General features: G+C 41.9%; 1 protein-coding gene across 5 annotated transcripts in view; it reads left to right on the top strand.

The window, feature by feature from the left end:
- The window catches only part of atp10d (ATPase phospholipid transporting 10D), a 218,547-nt gene that overhangs the window by 182,819 nt on the left and 15,608 nt on the right, over positions 1–20,120 (top strand). For all 5 annotated transcript variants that reach the window (XM_072568569.1, XM_072568561.1, XM_072568552.1 and 2 more), the window contains 3 exons: positions 2,166–2,242; positions 5,065–5,190; positions 18,371–18,571. In XM_072568569.1, the coding sequence (XP_072424670.1) occupies positions 2,166–2,242; positions 5,065–5,190; positions 18,371–18,571 (404 nt within the window). The remainder of the gene's footprint in view (positions 1–2,165; positions 2,243–5,064; positions 5,191–18,370; positions 18,572–20,120) is intronic.

The raw sequence follows: 20,120 nt of genomic DNA on the forward strand, positions 1-20,120 counted from the left end.
ATGCAGTGGTCATCTATTTGATTCAAATGACCCTGTGATTGGAGTTGTTAAGCTCTTCCTTTACCCCCAACCATCTGTTCTGAGAAAGGGTCATTGGAACCAAAATGTTAATTCTGCTTTCTCTCCATAGCTGCTGTCAGACCTGCTGAGTTTTTCCAGAAACTTGTTTTTGTTCCTGATTTGCAGCACCCATAGTTCTTTTGGGTTTTTGTTTGTATTTTGTAAACCCTAATCCCTGCCTTGATTTACATGTGTTCAGTGCAAGAATGTTTGGCAGTCACTGTAGAAAAGGCTACAATGCTAAAGGGGGTACAGGTGCACAAATTGTTCAGTATAGTAGGGCAGTTTGCGAATGTGATTATAAATGAATGTAGTGTTCTAGGTTATAAATAGAATAATAGAATACAACAGAAAACTATGGTGACCATATGATATAGGAGCCGAAGTATGCCTTTTGGCCCTTTGCGTCTGCTATGCCATTCAATGAGATCACGGCTAGTCTCAGTATCCTCAACGACACTCTCCTGCTTTTCCCCTACTACGTGTGATTCCCTTTTTTAATAAAAATCTGTCTATATCAGCCCTGACTATAATTAATGATCCAGCATCGACAGTCCTTTGTGGTAAATAATTCCACAAATTCACTGATCTGAGCGAAGAAATTCCTCCTTAACTCTGTCTTAAAAGTGCAAACCATAGTTCTGCGATTATGCCCTCTGGACCTAAACTGTCCCACAAAGGGAAACAAGTTTTCTGCATCCTACCCTGTCAAGTCCTCAAGAATTTTGTATGTATCTAGAAGATTGCCTGTCATTTTTGTGTATTCTAATGAATATAGGCCCAATCTACTCAACCTTTCCTCATGGGATAGTCCCTGCATATCTGGGTTCAGCTTTACGAACCTTCTCTGGGCTACCTTCCATGCACAATATCCTTCCTTGGATAAGGGGCTCAAATAAAACAATTGTTCTACTTCGACAAAACTATTATGTTCAATTTTGGATTTCACACTTTAGGATGAATGTGAAGGCATTAGAGGGGTGCAGAAAAGACTTGGAACAATGATTTCAAGAATGAGTAGCTTCAGACACGTGATTACATTGGAGATGATAGGCATGTTCTGTAATATGAGAGGAGAATTGATAGTGGTATTCAATTTCATGAGAGATCTAGACCATTATTACAAATCTATTGTTGGAATGATCAAGAAAAGGAAGGAGAGGGAATTCACAAAAGAAATAGATGATGACATAAGGAAAAATTTTTTTATTAGTCAATATTGAGAACTACTATGCATTGAATATTGAAACAGATGCTATGGGACACTGAATATTGGTTTCTTCCCAATCCTAGCTTAATCTTTTTCTCACAAAGCGATGTCACAGTATCTGCCAATTGAAGAGATACAATTGAACGTTTTTCATACAATAAACTTATGTACAATTTGCAAATTTTAACCCTCATTAACTATACAAATATGTCTGTGAGGTGAATTCCAACAGTAGAAAATCTGAACATCTCAAACCTGTTATTTTTGTTTTGAAGACTTTAGATTTACTTTGTGTATCAAGCTTCCTACTACCCCAGCTTGAGGTTAACATTAGCAACAAACACAGAAGTTTCTGCAAAAGCTCTGAAGGTCTGGCAGCATCTGTGAAGAGAAATCAGAGTTAACATTTCAAGCCCGATGACCCTTCCTCAGAATTGAGTTGAACATTGTTTGTGCCCACCGTATTTTCCCTCCCTTACTCATCAAGGCAAGGGCTCACACTGAAATCTATCCATCAACACTGACTGTTCTCTGAATGACCTTACCTTGGCTAAGTTCCCATCTCCCTAACTTCAGTGTCCCATTATCAAGAATAGATCAAATTCTAACTGATCTGCTTTGAATAGCATTGTTCCACCTTGTGCAATACATATGCCAATGAGCAAGTTAGTCTCTTTTAATCTCCTACACCAGAGTGCTGTTTTTGGAAAATAAAATGAGAAATTATTTACAGAATAAAATGTGTTAAAGGATATCTTTGTTTTGGATTATTGTATTTGGTCATGACAAACACAGCTGCTTCTTTTGAGTCAAATACCTTGTGTTTAGTGCTTCTTAAACTAGTCATTTTTCATCCTTGTTTTAATTTAAAAACTTGTCTTGATTTTTGGTGCAGGTGATGGTGCCAATGATGTCAGTATGATACAGGTGGCTGATGTAGGAATAGGAATTTCTGGTCAGGAAGGGATGCAGGTAAAGCTCTAATAATGTATATCTCTATACATTTGAAAGTAAATATATAACATGTACTCTAAGGATATTTCACAGTCTTCACTTAATGCTGGTTTTAATTGTACTCTTAAGTATGTGTTTTCTAAAGAGTATAACTGTGTCATGTTGCAAAGCACAATCAACTTGCCTGGATGAATACAGCTCCAATGTCCCTTAAGATGCTTGGTACCATCCATCACCTTCAGTGTTCACTGTCTTGACCAGCAGCACACGGTAGCAGCAGTATGTACCGTTTATAAGGTGCACTGTAGTAACTCATCTCATTAACCACCTCTTACAATATCTTCCAAACCTGTGGCAAAAGGACAAAACAAAACCGCAAATGCATGAGGATACCACCACCTGCAAGTTACTCTCCAAGCCACATGCCATTCTGGCTTGAAACAGTATCACCAATCCTTCATTGGTACACAATCAAAATCCTGACAAGTGCCTTCCTAACAGCTGTGAATTTACCTACACTTCAAGGATTGCGAAGGCAATTTAACACCTCCTTCAGGGTGTGGACAGATGTTGGCCTAGCCTGCAACACCCACATTGCATGAATGATTTTTAAAAAACACACAAGGACCACACACTTAGCCATTTCAGAACGATTGCAATTCATTTTAGTTTGTCCATAAACTTTAAAAATAATTTAACAAAATGATAACCTTTCTTAAATATTTGCATGTTTGCACAATAAAATTACAAAATCAATGCAAGAATGATTTTGTTACATTTGCATTATTTAGATTATCATTTTAATCCTAATAACTTTCATACCATTAGCAAATAGCAGTAATATGCAAATCTTGCCAGTTATTGGTGAACCGCATAAAGGCTGATTTAAGGTTGCATGAACAAACCTCTGCCGATACATTTTGCCTTCCATACAAAATAATAGAAGGTGAATGCCTCTCAGCACAACTAACTTTGGTCAAAATAAGTTTCATATTTTGACCCACTCCCTGTAATTTGTTACCTGTATAGCTCTTGGTCAAGGAAACATGACAAGAATATGTATAGTTATGATCTCAGTAGAAACCAGATATTCTTAAAAAGGCTGAAATCACTAAGCTCAGGGGGTTTAACTTGAAATAATTTTACTTCACAATAACTAATTGCATTCAATCTTAAATAGTTACATTAAAGATGTTAAATATGCAATGAACTCAGTTAATTGTAATCTCAACTGAACATCCTCACACCATTTTTCTTTAAATTTGACAAATTCCTCTCTCAATAAGCTGAAGTCAAACCTTAACAACTACCACTTGGTTTTCGTGTTTTAATAACTTGTATAAAAGTTGATATTTCTTAGGCTATTTACTTCTGGGAGCATTGTTTCTTCAAATGTGTTACAGCAGTCCTACAATTATAAATGTTCCATTCAGGATACTCCAGTTTAGGTGTTTAGATATCTTAAGTGCTGTCACCCTGGTTGGAATCTAGTTAGATTTTAATCATTTTTAACTTTGGAGTTTTATGTCTAAAACACCTTTTTTTTCTCTCTCTCCTTCACTCTCTCACAGTCACATGACTTGGGCAATCCCAAAAGCTCAACTTATTCTTTGGAATCCTTCAGTTAAAGATTTTAAACTCTTCTACCCAGCACGTAGCTCTCTGTTTGAGAGGGATGTTTATTTTCTCTGCACTCTGCTTACTCTGAAGCCTTAAACTAACCATATGGACAAAGGCTACCTGGTCAGGTCCACGCGCCCCTACAACCCACCCTCCCATCCTGGCACTTTCCCCTGCCACCGCAGGAACTGTAAAACCTGCGCCCACACCTCCTCCCTCACCTCTATCCAAGGCCCTAAAGGAGCCTTCCACATCCATCAAAGTTTTACTTGCACATCCACTAATATTATTTATTGTATCCGTTTCTCCTGATGCGGTCTTCTCTACATTGGGGAAACTGGGCGCCTCCTAGCAGAGCGCTTTAGGGAACATCTCCGGGACACCCGCACCAATCAACCACACCGCCCCGTGGCCCAACATTTCAACTCCCCCTCCCACTCTGCCGAGGACATGGAGGTCCTGGGCCTCCTTCACCGCCGCTCCCTCACCACCAGACGCCTGGAGGAAGAACGTCTCATCTTCTGCCTCGGAACACTTCAACCCCAGGGCATCAATGTGGACTTCAACAGTTTCCTCATTTCCCCTTCCCCCACCTCACCCTAGTTCTAAACTTCCAGCTCAGCACTGTCCCCATGACTTGTCCGGACTTGTCCTACCTGCCTATCTCCTTTTCCACCTATCCACTCCACCCTCTCCTCCCTGACCTATCACCTTCATCCCCTCCCCCACTCACCCATTGTACTCTATGCTACTTTCTCCCCACCCCCACCCTCCTCTAGCTTATCTCTCCACGCTTCAGGCTCACTGCCTTTATTCCTGATGGAGGTCTTTTGCCCGAAACGTCGATTTCGAAGCTCCTTGGATGCTGCCTGAACTGCTGTGCTCTTCCAGCACCACTAATCCAGAATCTGGTTTCCAGCATCTGCAGTCATTGTTTTTACCTAAAGAATCCTGACAAGAGCCAACTCAGCTGATAATTAATTAACCCATTGATCTCTTTTGCCTATTCTCTCCCACACAAGGTTTGTTGTATGGTGATTTATTGGAAGCTGTTTGCTTCTTTATAATTTGAAATCAGATCTTAGTTTTTAAAGTAACCACCACTTCAGAACAAAATGTAGGCTTTCTGCCACAAAAGTAAGTGGGTCATCACAATACAGGGCATTTTTCCTGTGATTATTGACTGATCACAAATGCTTTCATTGTGTGTTGTTTTGCAGGCAGTAATGTCCAGTGACTTTGCAATTTCTCGATTTAAGCATTTAAAGAAATTGCTGCTGGTCCACGGGCACTGGTGCTACACCCGACTTGCCAATATGATCCTTTATTTCTTCTACAAGAATGTGGTAAGTGTTATTGGCTGAGCTGCCAAAATACTGGCAAGTTTGACTTTTTCATGAAACTGGATAGAAAACAGATTTAGAGTACAGCCTTTAATTTGAAATTTTATTACATTCATTCTGAAACTGGGTATGCTAGTAATGTACAGGATGGAAGCTGGAAACGTCCCTGATATCGTCACCAGGTATTACATCTTGGTGGATATGGACATGGTTTGATACTCTTCATGTTTATGCCCTATTGTACAAACATCACCTCTCTATTCATAACTTTGTGTTAGGTTGAAAATTTCCATAATTTTCAATTTTGCCACAGCATATTTTACTTTTATCCTTGCTTCAATGTATACCCTCAGCAACCATACATATTTATAGCTCTTTGCAGATAATTTTGAAAGGATTGATTTGCTTTGTGTCCTGTGTTGTTATTTAAACTATTTTTCCAAGAACATATCTATTGAAGTTGTGTTTTAGATTGAATTTAATAATCTTCTCTCAAGTAATGTGCTTTTAAGAAACCTGTGGTTTGCAATTGCAGAGAAAAATAGTACATTTCACAGCAGGAATTTGTATACTGGTTTTAAACTTCTCTCAGCAAGTTAAGGATGGGAGATGAGATCATACAAAGGGCGGCATGGTGGCTCAGTGGTTAGCACTGCTGCCTTACAGCACCAGGGTCCCAGGTTCGATCATCTGTGTGGAGTTTGTACATTCTCCCTGTGTCTGCGTGGGTTTACTACGGGTGCTCCGGTTTCCTCCCACAGTCCAAAGATGAATTAACCATACTAAATTGCCCCATAACGTTAGGTGCATTCGTCAGAGGGAAATGGGTCTGGATGGGTTACTCTTCAGAGAGTCCATGTGGACTGGTTGGGCCGAAGGGCCTGTTTCCATACTGTAGAGAATCTAATCATCTAATCTAAAATACAGGGGACAGCCTGCTTGCGCGGCCCAACCTTTCCCCTCAACTTTACCAGCAGTGAGGTGCATCTTCTATCTATCTCTCTGAGACCTCCCAGAGGTGCTAAACTGTGAATTAGTGAGAAACATAGTGGCTGGGTTGGGGGGGGCCTTCTTCCACTTTTACTCTCTCTGAGTTTGAATTTGTTGTTCTTTGTTTATTAAATCAAGGCATTGCTGGTAAGGCTGCAACTTTACTGTCCATCCTGAATTATCCTTGAAGTGACTGGCCTCTTCAGAGATCATTTAGGAGTCAACCACATGATCGTGAATCTGAAACCACATATAGACCAAATTGGGCCAGGACAGCAGAACTCCTTTCTAAACGGATATTAATGAATATAGAAACATAAGAAATAAGGGGAAGAGAAGGATATTCAGCCAGTCAAGCTTGTTCTACTGTTCAACATGATCATATCTAATTCTCCATCTCAATGCCATACCCAATCCCCCTCCACAAAAAGGTCTTTACCACTTCAACTTCTAGAAATCTATTTATTTCTTAAATCTATTCAGTGATTTGCCCTCCATAGCCATCTGGGGTTGAGAATTCCACAATTTCACCACCAAGTGAAAAAAATTTTCCTCATCTTAGTCTGAAATGATCTACCATGGGAACAGTCTGTTTGGTCCTGTCCGGATTTTATATTTCAAAGAACTCTCCCCACCCCATTTTTCTTGTAAATTTCAACGAGTACAAACCCTGACCAAATCTCTCCTCATACAACAAACCTACCATCTCAAGAATCAGTCTGGTGAATCTTCACTACACTCCCTCAATGGCAAGCCTATCTTTTCTTAGGTAAGGAGGTCCAAACTGCATATAACACATCTCACCAAGATCCTGTACAGCTTCAGTAAGACATCCTAAATCCTAGTATTCAAACCCTCTTGCAGTGAAGGTCAATATATTATTTTCCTTCCTAACTGTTTAATACATCTGCATGCTTGCTTTCGACACCAACACAGCATTGACACAGTGATTGTAGCATTGGCTTTCAGCTCCAGAAGTCGCTGTTGCGTACAAACGTTGGAGGCTTGTGCAGCCAGAACAAAATTAAAGGGAACCACTGTTCCACAAGGCGAAAAAAACACTTGGTATCTACCTTGTAAAGCCCCATCATTGCAATCATGTCATACCTGTTTTCAACTATTTGTGCTATTAATTCATCCACTTTATTGTGAATCAAGCAATGAACAAAGAGCAATAAACTCATGGAAAGGACCTGAATAATTGATTTGCAACCAAGTTCAAGGTTTACCCGACCATTCCCGTAGATGTGGGGGATCTACTGGCACGAAGTTTTATTGTTGTTGGCACTCTACGCATTGCCCCACCAACATGGCTATGTCTGCATCCAGGCATGCATGAGGCATAACTTCTCATCAACCTCTTCATTGGAGCATCCTGGACGGCCCTAGTGGAGTTCAGCCGGTATTTGATGGTGACCTTTGCTCGGGACAATCACTTTGCTCCACATATCAATATGCCATCCTTTGCTATGAGTTGATATCTCTTGGGTTCAAAAGGTTTTCAGTTCTAATTATGACCACCCTTTGATTTCCCCAATGCCACCAGTTGTTTCAGTTTTGAAAGGACTAGATTTTTCTGTGTAGAATGTCTGATATTGTCAGCTGTGACTAGAAGTGTATCCATAAAATTTAACACCACTACAGATTCTTCCATAGAGGTACCACTGGTGGTGCATCTGCCATTGGGAGGCATCTCAATGCATCCACATTAGCTACACAGCCTACTGGATGGTGTTATAACTTATAATTAAAAACACTTAGTATTAGGACCACATTCAGCAGTGGATTCTAAGTTACGAATGTCACTGCCTTGTCGTCTTTAAGCAGATCAAGTAAGGGTTGTGATCCATGATTGTCACAAATTTTTATCCATAAAGGTATTGGTGGAACTTTGTGACTCCAGATATGACCACCAATCCTCCTTTCTCTCGCCACATTTACGATTTGCATTAGCCAAAGTCCTGGATGCATATGCGATTGGATGTTCCTCTCCATTGGACCACCTGCTAATATTGCTTTAGTGACATACAGGGAGGTGTCATATGTCAATATCAGATCTTTCTTGGGATCATAGTATGCCAACACCTTAGAGGATGATAACTGTTTCTTTACTTGACTGAAAGCTAAGGCTTGCCTACTTGACCATCTCCAAGGCTGACTGTTTTTTTTTAGGAGTTGAGACAAAAGTGCCAAGGTAGAGGCCAGGTTATGTGTGAACATCCCATAATAATTTATCAGCCCAAGAAATGACCTAAGCACCTGGATGAAGGTGGGGGCCAGAGCACCTTTGATCACCCTCACTTTATCTTCCAATAGTTGTAACCTGGTCTTGTGAATTCAGTGTTCCAAGTAGGTCACTTGCAGGGGCCTAGAACACATTTTTCCCTTCTTAGGCATATGCCCACTTTGGAAAAACACATTAGGATTATGTCCAAATTTTCTAAGTGTTCCTTACTAGTTTTCCCTGTTACTAGATTGTCATCTAGGTAAATGACGACCTGAGGTAGACCTTGCAAGATGTTCTCCATCATCTGCCAAAAAAATTGAACAGCTGACAATACCCCAGATGGCAGTCTTGTACATAGGTACAAGCCCTTATGGGGATTAATTGTAGCATACATCTGGGAATCCTCATCATAACACAATTGCAAGTAGGCGTGGCTCATGTCCAGCTTTGTGAGGGACCGCCCTTTGCCAGTTTTGCACGCAAGTCCCCTATCCAAGGGATTGGGTATTTTTCCAGCCGTGAAAAGCAAACTGACCTGTTAGGCATCAAAAGCAGTATGACTGGTGGTGCCCATTCTGCAAATTGGAACAGTTTGATAATTGCTTCACTCTCCAGCCTTCTGATTTCTGTCTTTACTTTTGCTCATAAGGCAAATGGCACTGGCAAGCCTTGCAGAATCATGAAATTGCTTTGTGGTCAACATGCAAGGTGGCCTTGGCTTCTCTGAGTTCATGGACCTACCTGAAAGACTTTAGGGTATTTAATTGGGACTTCACTCAGACAGCCATTTCCTCATTGGCCAGTTTACATGAATCTCTCACAACCAATGTCTTTCCATCAAGCTTGGTCTGAGCCTTTTACTACAATCACTGGTAATTGAACCAGCTGCTTTTCATAAGAGATCCAAACTGAAGTTGTACTGTTAATCTGTAAAGTATCCCCAGTATAGATTCTCAGCCTGGCCCGAGGTCTTGCATGCACCGAAGGGCTGGAGTCTGTTGTGAATTTTGTTAAAAACCATTTCTGCAATCACTAATTCAGCCATGCTGGCATCAACCTCCATTAGAACCCGATTACCATTTAACCAGATATTTATTTTGATTGATTCTGATGTTGCTAAGCAATTTAACTTGCAAATCAGATGGAGGTGGACTTTCCAGGATATGAATTTGCTGTTTACCCTCCTGGATATTAGCTTATGAGTTATCTTACTCAATTTAGGTCAGGTAGGACTTTTTAGCTGTCTCAAGTCCCCATTCCAATTGGGATCCTGAGGAAGATTTTAACCGTTTGGCCAAAGCTTGGCTTTGTTTTGGAATTTTGCTGTGGGTCAACCTAGAGTCTCTGTGATCAAGATACGTCATGAGTGTGGCTGTGCAATTGCATGCGCTCAAGTGGTGTTCCCCAAGCTCAGTCATACTGACAAGGGTGTCCACTTTTATTGGAATACCCTACAACTTGTATGATCCACTTGCCACTTTTTCCAGTGGTAAGGCCAGTTATTCGGCCTATTTGAAGTCTAGTTGGGCTTCAGCTAGTAGGCATTTTTGCATAATTATGTCATTAACTCCACGTACCAAATGGTGTCTAAGCATCTCATTAAGGGTTTACCCAAACCTAGTCAAAAATTCAGTTATGGATTCCACTGGTTCTTGAATTGCCAAATAAAACTGATAGCATCTCAGAATTAGAGGAAGCTTGGAGTCGTAATTTTGCTTAATGATATCTCAATTCTTGGGAAGATTTTAGTATTTTGTGCTTCAAGGAAAGCTAATCTCCTAATAACAGCAAAAGCTCTGGCTCCACAGGCTGACAGGAAAATTGCTCATAGCTTTTCATCTGCCACAATGTCATTTGCCCAGAAAAAATATCACATTCTTTCCACATAGTGGGTCCCTACTCAACGGCAGGGTCAAATGAGTCAGCTTCCCAAACAAAGGCATGATGTAAGAAATGCTTACCCCAACTGTGTGTCTGCATTTGTCTGTGCAGGTTTACGTAGGGTTAGATTTACAAGTCACAGTTACAAGTTGATAATTGCCTATGCTTAGAGCTGATTTATTGCTAATAAATAGCAGTTTCTTGGTAAGTACAGAAGTCTGGTCGATAGTTTCTTTTTTTACCTGAGTTCATCAAACAGGAAGCTTGGGGCCTCTGAGTAATTTGATTAACTCTAACTTTTGTGATGATTCCTGAAAAAATGGGACTTGAGTATCAGCACATTTGCCTAAATAGATCATGAGAGCTTTCAGGACACCACTCCTCCTCTTAGTCATGTTTCTTGTACCAACATAGATCATGATCTCTGGTTGTTCTCCTTCCACCTTCACAATTCTCCTCTTCTTAAAAAATGGTTTTCCTTGACTCTGACACCAGAGAGGAAACATACCATCTTGTTGTCACATCTATGGCTACAGAAACATTTATATTTTTTCCTTACAATAGAATCTTCTACCACTATTGCTTTCCCAATGCCACGAAATTGTCTCTCAGGGCCTTCACCTGAGAAGCCATCTCCTTCCTACATGTCCAAAACTGAAATCTGTTAGTGAGATGGCTTCTAATTGGATAAACATATGGATGAAAATAGCATAGTGTAGGATAAATAGACTTCAGATTGGTTCCACAGGTTGGTGCAACATCGAGGACCGAAGGGCCTGTACTGCGCTGTTATGTTCTATGGCTCCAGGGTATATCTGGTCCATTTGCCTAGTACTTCTACTCTGGCAGTCACAAATCTCTTTCTGCCTGTAAAGTCTTTGTCCACAGTCTGACCATCTTGCTGTGCATGCTATTCAACCTTGTGGATACTCCAGTGATTCTATTTGCTACCGCAGACCTGAAATGAGGGATTCCCAGTTACTACATCTAGTAACAACTCCTTGTATACATGGTCACCCAGGACAGTGAATATATCTCCTCTTCTCCATACCATTTAGAAATGGCTTTCAGCTCGTTCAGCTGCCTTTGACTCACCCTTAAATTACTGTCTTTCCATTTAGACTGGTAGAGTCATACAGCGCAGAAGAAGCCTTTCCATTCACCAAGTCTGTGCCAACCTCTCTATACTAAATGACTGTAGTATATTTGCTACCCGTAGTAAAGATGAGTAAATATAAACCAGGAGCCTTAACTTATCCCTTTTACTTTAAACACTCTTAAGCTAAACTAAAGAACAATTTTTACTTTAAAAACTAAACATTAGAAATACCTAGCCTTATTACAAAGGCTGCCACTTGTTTCATGCCATCTCCCAATCCCACTTGATGAGCGTTATGTTTTAGCCACGATGCCACTGTTGAACATTTTCAAACTCTTAGCCTTTGTGCAGCTTTTCAACACCTGTTCTCCTTGAGGCTGAAAATAGAGAAAGGGAAGAAAAAAGTGCTCCACCCGCCCCTCCCCAAACTCCCCTCTCACCAATTCACAGTCATTCTACTCTGACCGCAGCACTTACTATCAAGACAATTAATTGTTTAACAGTCACCATTACTGAGACGACTACTAAATTTCTGAATAATGGATTTAATTTAAATTTGACCTGCCATGGTGCAATTTAAATTCATGTCGCCACAGTATTAGCATGGACTGCTTGATTCCTAGTCCAGTGACATTAGTGTCACGCCACCATATTCCTTGCAAATGTTCTTCCAATTTGATTAGCAGTCAGTCACCATTAAGAGCTTTTCTTCTCCTTGACAGACTCCCCATCTGATACTTTAGCGAGGCGTCAGGAACCATGGTGCTCCATAAAGTCCAACACTGTGATTTTGTGTCCATTTCAAAAGCTGATGTTATGATGCAAGTACAAATTTCATGACTGTGTAATTATAGTACAGGCAGTCCCAGGGTTGCAAATAGGTTCAGTTCTGGAGTCCATTCACAAGTTGAATTGAATGTAAATCAGACACAATAAAGGACAATGTAAAGCAGCCATTTGTAAATACAGGAGATGTTCGTTGGTTGGGTATTTAAAACTACATTCCTGTATGGGATTGTGATCATAGTATGAGTGTTTGTAAGCCAGTTGTTTGTACATTGGGGGACCCTTGTATATTTTACAAAGAAGGCACATGAACTTCTAAAGTGGGCTTATCAACTTAAATGTGGCTGTCAGGAGACTCATGACTATCTACATTAATTCTCTTCACTATCAGCTATCCATAACTCAATTAACATGGTGTCCTTTCAAAAGATGTGAAAATTCAAAACTTGCTGAAGAAAATCAGGAGAGTAAAAGCACGCCCGTTAGGGATTCAGCATAACTGAATTTGTTTTGGGGGCAATAATTCATCAAACGTTAACATTGCAGCTGTCTTAAGTGTGATCTGTACAAAGCCCTCAAGACAAAACTCCAAGATGTCTTTTTAGAGTCATAGATATGTACAGTATGGAAACAGACCCTTCAGTCCAACCTGTCTATGCCGACCAGATATCCCAACTCAATCTAGTCCCATCTGCCAACACCCAGCCCATATCCCTCCAAACCCTTCCTATTCATATATCCATCTGAATGCCTCTTAAATGTTGCAATTGTATCAGCCTCCACCACATCCTCTGGCAGCTCATTCCATACACATACCACCCTCTGCGTGAAAACGTTGCCCCACTGATCTCTTTTATGTCTTTCTCCTCTCACCCTAAACCTATGCCTTCTAGTTCTGGACTCCCCGATCCCAAGGAAAAGACTTTGTTAATTTATCCTATCCATGCCCCTCATAATTTTGTAAACCTCTATAAGGTCACCCCTCAGCCTCTGACACTCCAGGGAAAACAGCCCCAGCCTGTTCAGCCTCTCCCTACAGCTCAAATCCTCCAACCCTGGCAGCGTTCTTGTTAATCTTTTCTGAACCCTTTCAAGTTTCACAACATCTCTTCAATCGGAATTGTACGCAATATTCCAACAGTGGCCTAACCAGTGTCCTGTACAGCCACAACATGACCTCCCAACTCCTGTACTCAATACTCTGACCAATAAAGGAAAGCATACCAAACGCAGCCTTCACTATCCTATCTACCTGCGACTCCAGTTTCAAGGAGTTATGAACCTGCACTCCAAGGTCTCTTTGTTCAGCAACACTCCCTAGGACCTTACCATTAAGTGTATAAATCCTGCTAAGATTTGCTTTCCCAAAATGCAGCACCTCCCATTTATCTGAATTAAGCTCCATCTGCCACTTCTCAGCCCATTGGCCCATCTGGTCCAGATCCTGTTGTAATCTGAGGTAACCCTCTTCGCTGTCCGCTACACCTCCAATTTTGGTGTCATCTGCAAACTTACTAACTGTACCTCTTATGCTCGCATCCAAATCATTTATGTAAATGACAAAAAGTAGAGGACCCAGCACCGATCCTTGTGGCATTCCACTGATCACAGGCCTCCAGTCTGAAAAACAACCCTCCACCACCACCCTCTGTCTTCTACCTTTGAGCCAGTTCTGTATCCAAATGGCTAGTTCTTCCTTTATTCCATGAGATCTAACCTTGCTAATCAGTCTCCCATGGGGAACCTTGTCGAACGCCTTACTGAAGTCCATATAGATCACATCTCCTGCTCTGCCCTCATCAATCATCTTTGTTACTTCTTCAAAAAACTCAATCAAGTTCGTGAGACATGATTTCCCACGCACAAAGCCATGTTGACTATCCCGAATCAATCCTTGCCTTTCCAAATTAAGACTAAAATTGGGCCCTTGAAGACAGAAACAAGGGAATACATTACGGGGAACAAAGAAATGGCAGAAGAATTGAATTGGTACTTCAGCTCTGTGTTCACTGGGGAAGACACAAGCAATCTCCCTGAGGTAACAGTGGCTTAAGGACCTGAACTCCAGCAAATTTATATTTGCCAGGAATTGGTGTTGGAGAGACTGTTAGGTCTGAAGGTTGATAAGTCCCCAGGGCCTGATGGTCTACATCCCAGGGTACTGAATGAGGTGGCTCGAGAAACCGTGGATGCATTAGTGATTATTTTCCAGAGTTCAATAGATTCGGGATCAGTTCCTGCAGATTGGAGGGTGGCTAATGTTGTGACACTTTTTAAGAAAGGTGGGAGAGAGAAAGCAGGAAATTATAGACCAGTTAGTCTGATCTCAGTGGTAGGAAAGAGTCTATTATAAAGGATGAAATTACGAAACATCTGGATAGTAGTAACAGGATAGGTCAGAGTCAGCATGGATTTATGAAGGGGAAATTATGCTTGACTAATCTTCTGGAATTTTTTGAGGAAGTAACTCTGAAGGTGGGTGAGGGAGATCTAGTAGATGTAGCGTACCTGGACTTTCAGAAAGCTTTTGATAAAGTCCCACATAGGAGGTTAGTGAGCAAAATTAGGGCACATGGTTAGATTAGATTAGATTACTACAGTGTGGAAACAGGCCCTTCGGCCCAACGAGTCCACACCGACCCGCCGAAGCGTAACCCACCCATTCCCCTACATTTACCCCTTTACCTAACACTACGGGCAATTTAGCATGGCCAATTCACCTGAAGTGCACATCTTTGGACTGTGGGAGGAAACCGGAGCACCCGGAGGAAACCCACGCAGACACTGGGAGAATGTGCAAACTCCACACAGTCAGTCGCCTGAGTCGGGAATTGAACCCGGGTCTCTGGCGCTGTGAGGCAGCAGTGCTAACCACTGTGCCACCATCGCTGCGGGAGGAAGGAGCGGGTGGATGGGGTGTGCGGGCCGGGCCGAGAAAACAAAACTTAGCGTCAGCCTTTATGAGTTTAGGGTGGTCAGGCTCACTTTGTGCGCTGAGGAGTTTAGATGTGAGGCGGTTTGCGGGGCGGTGGGGCCGTTGAATGAGTGGGGGAGGGGGGGTTCAACCATCGTATAGAGGGTCGCGATGGCGTGGCGGGGGGGGAAGAGATTGGTTTTCGTTGCTGTCGACGCGCAGTTAAGAATTCGGAAACGTTGGGAAAGTTCTGGAAGGCCGTTCTGTTGCGGGTGGGCGCTGAGCGGTAGGGTTCGTTTTTGTTGGTGCAGGGGGTCAGCGAATGGGTGGGGTCGCCATCTTGAGTAGGTCGGGATGGGCGGCGGGGAAAATAGCTGCTTGTTGGGTGTGATCGCCATTTTGAGAAGGTCTGGGGCGGGTGGGGAAGGTGAGATGGGTTCGCCATTTTGAGAAGGTCTGGGGCGGGTTCGCCATTTTAAGGTTGGGGTGCAGTTAAAGCTGCTCGCTGGGTGGGGTTGCCATCTTGAGAAGGTCTGGGGCGGGTAGAAGCGCCGGTTGCGCTCGCCATCTTGAGAAGGGCGGGGGGGGGGGGGAGGGGAAGGTGGAGAGAATAGCTTTTCGCCGGTTGGGCTCTCGCCGTTCTGAGGGGCTGCGGGCGGGTGCACACCCCATGTGGGAGGGTCGTAGAGGGGGCGGTAATCGCACGTCATTTCACTAAGGTCACGGGCGGTTCGCCATTTTGTGCAGGTTGCTGCGACGTAGGGCCGCCATTTTGTGAAGGTCCGTAAGTTTTTTTTTTAGCTTCTGGGTGCGTTGTGAGTCTAGAGGGCCGAAGGAGTTTCTTTAGCTGTGACGTTAGTTTGCGCAGTCGGGTTGAGTCACTCTTCTTCCAGGTCCCATGTGTTGTTGTAAAAGAGTGATGGGAGTTGGGGGGTGCTGCTGTTTAGATATCAAGGCTCTCTCTGACTTTGTAGAGTCTGTATGTCTTTCCTCAGTCGAGAGCAGTGTTCTGTATCTGGGGAGGGATATACTTTGAAATAGTGGGCAAGAATGGAGTGCTGTGTGGGTGTCATGGTCACCTGTGAAATTCTCCTGCATATGTTAATCTGATTTGCGTGCCGGTGTGGTGTATTGCCAAATGGGCAAAAGTGGAAAAGTTCATGAACATCTGAAATGTTGAGTTTGTTAAATGTGTTTTGGTCAAACACTGAAGATGCAAAGGTTTTCAGTTGCAATTTGTTGGAAGGCTGAAGATGTGCTGTGACTATTGTCTGCATGACTATGTTTTTATATTTGCTGATCTAAGCGTTATACTTGGATGCAGAATAAAGCAAAATCTGGCATTGGTATTGGGGGCAAGGTACTAACTTGGATTGAAAGTTGTTTGGCTGATAGGAAACAAAGAGTAGTGATAAACGGCTCCATTTCAGAATGGCAGGCAGTGACCAGTGGGGTACCGCAGGGATCAGTGCTGGGACCGCAGCTTTTTACAATATATATTAATGATATAGAAGATGGTATTAATAATAACATTAGCAAATTTGCTGATGATACTAAGCTGGGTGGCAGGGTGAAATGTGAGGAGGATGTTAGGAGATTACATGGTGACCTGGACAGGTTAGGTGAGTGGTCAGATGCATGGCAGATGCAGTTTAATGTGGATAAATGTATGGTTATCCACTTTGGTGGCAAGAACAGGAAGGCAGATTACTACCTAAATGAAATCAATTTAGGTAAAGGGGCAGTACAAAGAGATCTGGGTGTTCTTGTACACCAGTCAATGAAGGTAAGCATGCAGGTACAGCAGGTAGTGAAGAAGGCTAATAGCATGCTGGCCTTCATAACGAGAGGGATTGAGTATAGAAGCAAAGAGGTTCTTCTGCAGCTGTACAGGGCCCTGGTGAGACCACACCTAGAGTTTGTGTGCAGTTCTGGTCTCCAAATTTGAGGAAAGACATTGGCTATTGAGGGAGTGCAGCGTAGGTTCACGAGGTCAATTCCTGGAATGGCGGGACTACCTTATGCTGAAAGACTGGAGCGACTGGGCTTGTATACCCTTGAGTTTAGAAGACTGAGAGGGGATCTGAATGAGACATATAAGATTATGAAAGGATTGGACACTCTGGAGGCAGGAAACATGTTTCCGCTGATGGGTGAGTGCTGAACCAGAGGACACAGCTTACAAATACAGGGTAGACCATTTAGGACAGAGATGAGGAGAAACTTCTTCACCCATGTGGAATGCAGAGTGGAATGCTCTGCCCCAGAGGACAGTGGAGGCCCAGTCTCTGGATTCATTTAAGAAAGAGTTGGATAGAGCTCTCAAGGATAGTGGAATCAAGGGTTATGGAGATAAGACGGGAACAGGATACTGATTAAGGATGATCAGCCATGAACATATTGAATGGTGGTGCAAGCTCGAAGGGCAGAATGGCCTACTCCTGCACCTATTGTCTATTGTCAAATACATGTACATCCTGTCCCTCAGGATTCCCTCCAACAACTTGCCCACCACTGAGGTCAGGCTCACCGGTCTATAGTTCCCTGGCTTGTCTTTACCGCCCTTAAACAGTGGCACCACGTTTGCCAACCTCCAGACTTCCGGCACCTCACCTGGGACTATCGATGATACAAATATCTCAGCAAGAGGCCCAGCAATCACTTCTCTAGCTTCCCACATCTGAAGATTTGTCTTTCAGAAGTCATCTTACCCAGAGAATGCTCAAGAGAAGGACTTAAAATGGACCAGATACACCCTGGAGCCATAGACCACAGAACTAGTGAGGAACAAGAAACCTTTCCTTCTCTCAAAGTCTGCTGCACCTATTGACTCCATCTGTACAGTCAATGTTGAAGTATTCAACTACAGAAGGCATTGCCATAACTGAACCTGACTTCAATGTTTCAGTCTCTATTTTGGAAGGAGAAATCTTCAAGCAAGTAATAGCCCTGCAATGATAGCAGACTGTTTTTATTCTTATATGGGTCCATTTTTTTTCTAATCACAGTACCATGTTTATTTTGTAACTTACAGCAGTAGTTGTGTAATATAATAATTTTTGAATCTGTTTAAATTAAATTTCCTAACTGTTTATTTAAATTCAACCACACAAAAAATTAGAAATGAGTTAAATGCGAAATAGATAGATTTGCAGTTCACATTTCAGTCTGCAGACATGGCCGATTGCCACCACATTGAATGACAGAAGTTTCGATCCTTTGAAAATAAAGTAGAACTTGCCATATTTGCTGCCGTTTATGTTGATATTTATGTTTTTTTTTCTAGGCTTATGTGAATCTCTTGTTCTGGTACCAATTGTTCTGTGGGTTCTCTGGTACATCAATGATTGACTATTGGATCCTCATTTTATTTAACCTCATCTTCACATCTGTTCCACCAATTATCTATGGCATCCTTGATAAAGATGTTTCTGCAGAGACTCTCCTCCAACTTCCAGAACTTTACAGTAGTGGGCAGCAGTCTGAGGTATTGATATTTAAGTATAATGCAACACTCTGCTTTCTTTATCTTGAATAGAATTGATCAATCTGTTAGATTTATTTCTGAGGCTCTGCTCCACTACAAGCACTTAATCATTTAAAGATGTCTCGTAACTACATGGGAACAGAAAATATCCTGGGAATTTTGTTTTATTTGGACAGACTAGTACAAGGGAATGCTCTTTAAAAATAAGTCTCCCTTTAAAATGAAGAAAAGGTGATTAAGTATCTTTTAAGGTAGATTATTGATTCTTGACTGACAAAGGAGTCACATATTGTCTAGGATAAGTGCAAATTTGAAATCCCAATTAAATCAGCTATGGCCCAACCAGTGAAACTCATTGCCGGCTCAAGTGTCAAATGGCCTATTCCTGCCCCAACTTGTGTAATTGTTTGTATTTTCTTATGTTCATGGGATGTGAGGATCACTCTCAAACATTTGTGTTTAACCTCTAATTGTTGTTGAGAAGTGGCCTATATAGTGATGCTGTTTATTGTGCTACATGTTATTTCTAATCATATAGTCATAATCATTAAAGCAGTGGAGGAAAACTGGGGAACACATTTAATGAATAGTGTCGAGCTAGTTGGGAAGCAGAAATGCTCTATTCTGACCAAGTAGAATCATTGTAGAACAGCAATTCCCAAAGTAAGCATAATAATGAGTGATAGTGTTCAATAGCAGCTTTCAGGTTTAAGGCCATGATGCTGAAACTGGACAATATTCTGGTCAGGTTGAGCCTTTTACCCTGGAACTTTAGTGTGATATATCTGAATGCCATCAGCCAACAGAAAAAAATCATGAGAATATTTTGGAAAAACATGGACTTTTCAACTTTCAAAGGAGACACACACTTTATCCATCATCAATCCTTCTGTTGCTTCTTCAAAAAAACTCTAACGAGTGAGTTGAACACTATTTTCCCTTATGAAATCATTCCTTATACTTATTCTCTGTGACTATAAATAAACCCAGGTTTATCCATGTGACTATTAATCCAATATCAAATTTTTGTTTCTAGAAGTTTCCTTAACATCAAAATTAATCTGACTGGTCTGTAATTGCAGAGCTTATGTTTGTATCTTTTTTAGAACAACAGGGTAATATTTGCAATCCTCCAATCATTTGTTACCACCCCTGAGTCTAAGGAAGGCTGCAAGTTTGTGGTCAATGCCTCCAAAATTTTCACTCTCTCTTCCTTCACTATTTTTGGATGCACCTCAGCCGCATCCAGGCCTTGTCAAATACAGAGACTCTTAGCGTCTCTCACCCGTAGGTGTTCAAAGTTTGGGAGATTTGTAGCTCGGGTGCTCGTTGTTGTGGTTCTGTTCGCCGAGCTGGGAATTTGTCTTGCAAACGTTTCGTCCCCTGTCTAGGTGACATCCTCAGTGCTTGGGAGCCTCCTGTGAGGCTTCCGGGGACGAAACGTTTGCAAGGCAAATTCCCAGCTTGGCGAACAGAACCACAACAGAGACTCTACTCAATACCTTCTTATCATTTTTTAATCCTTCTCCAAAGCCTGGATGGCATTTTT

The sequence above is a fragment of the Chiloscyllium punctatum genome, chromosome 1 (genome assembly GCF_047496795.1).
Source record: "Chiloscyllium punctatum isolate Juve2018m chromosome 1, sChiPun1.3, whole genome shotgun sequence".
NCBI classification, from domain to species: Eukaryota; Metazoa; Chordata; class Chondrichthyes; order Orectolobiformes; family Hemiscylliidae; genus Chiloscyllium; species Chiloscyllium punctatum.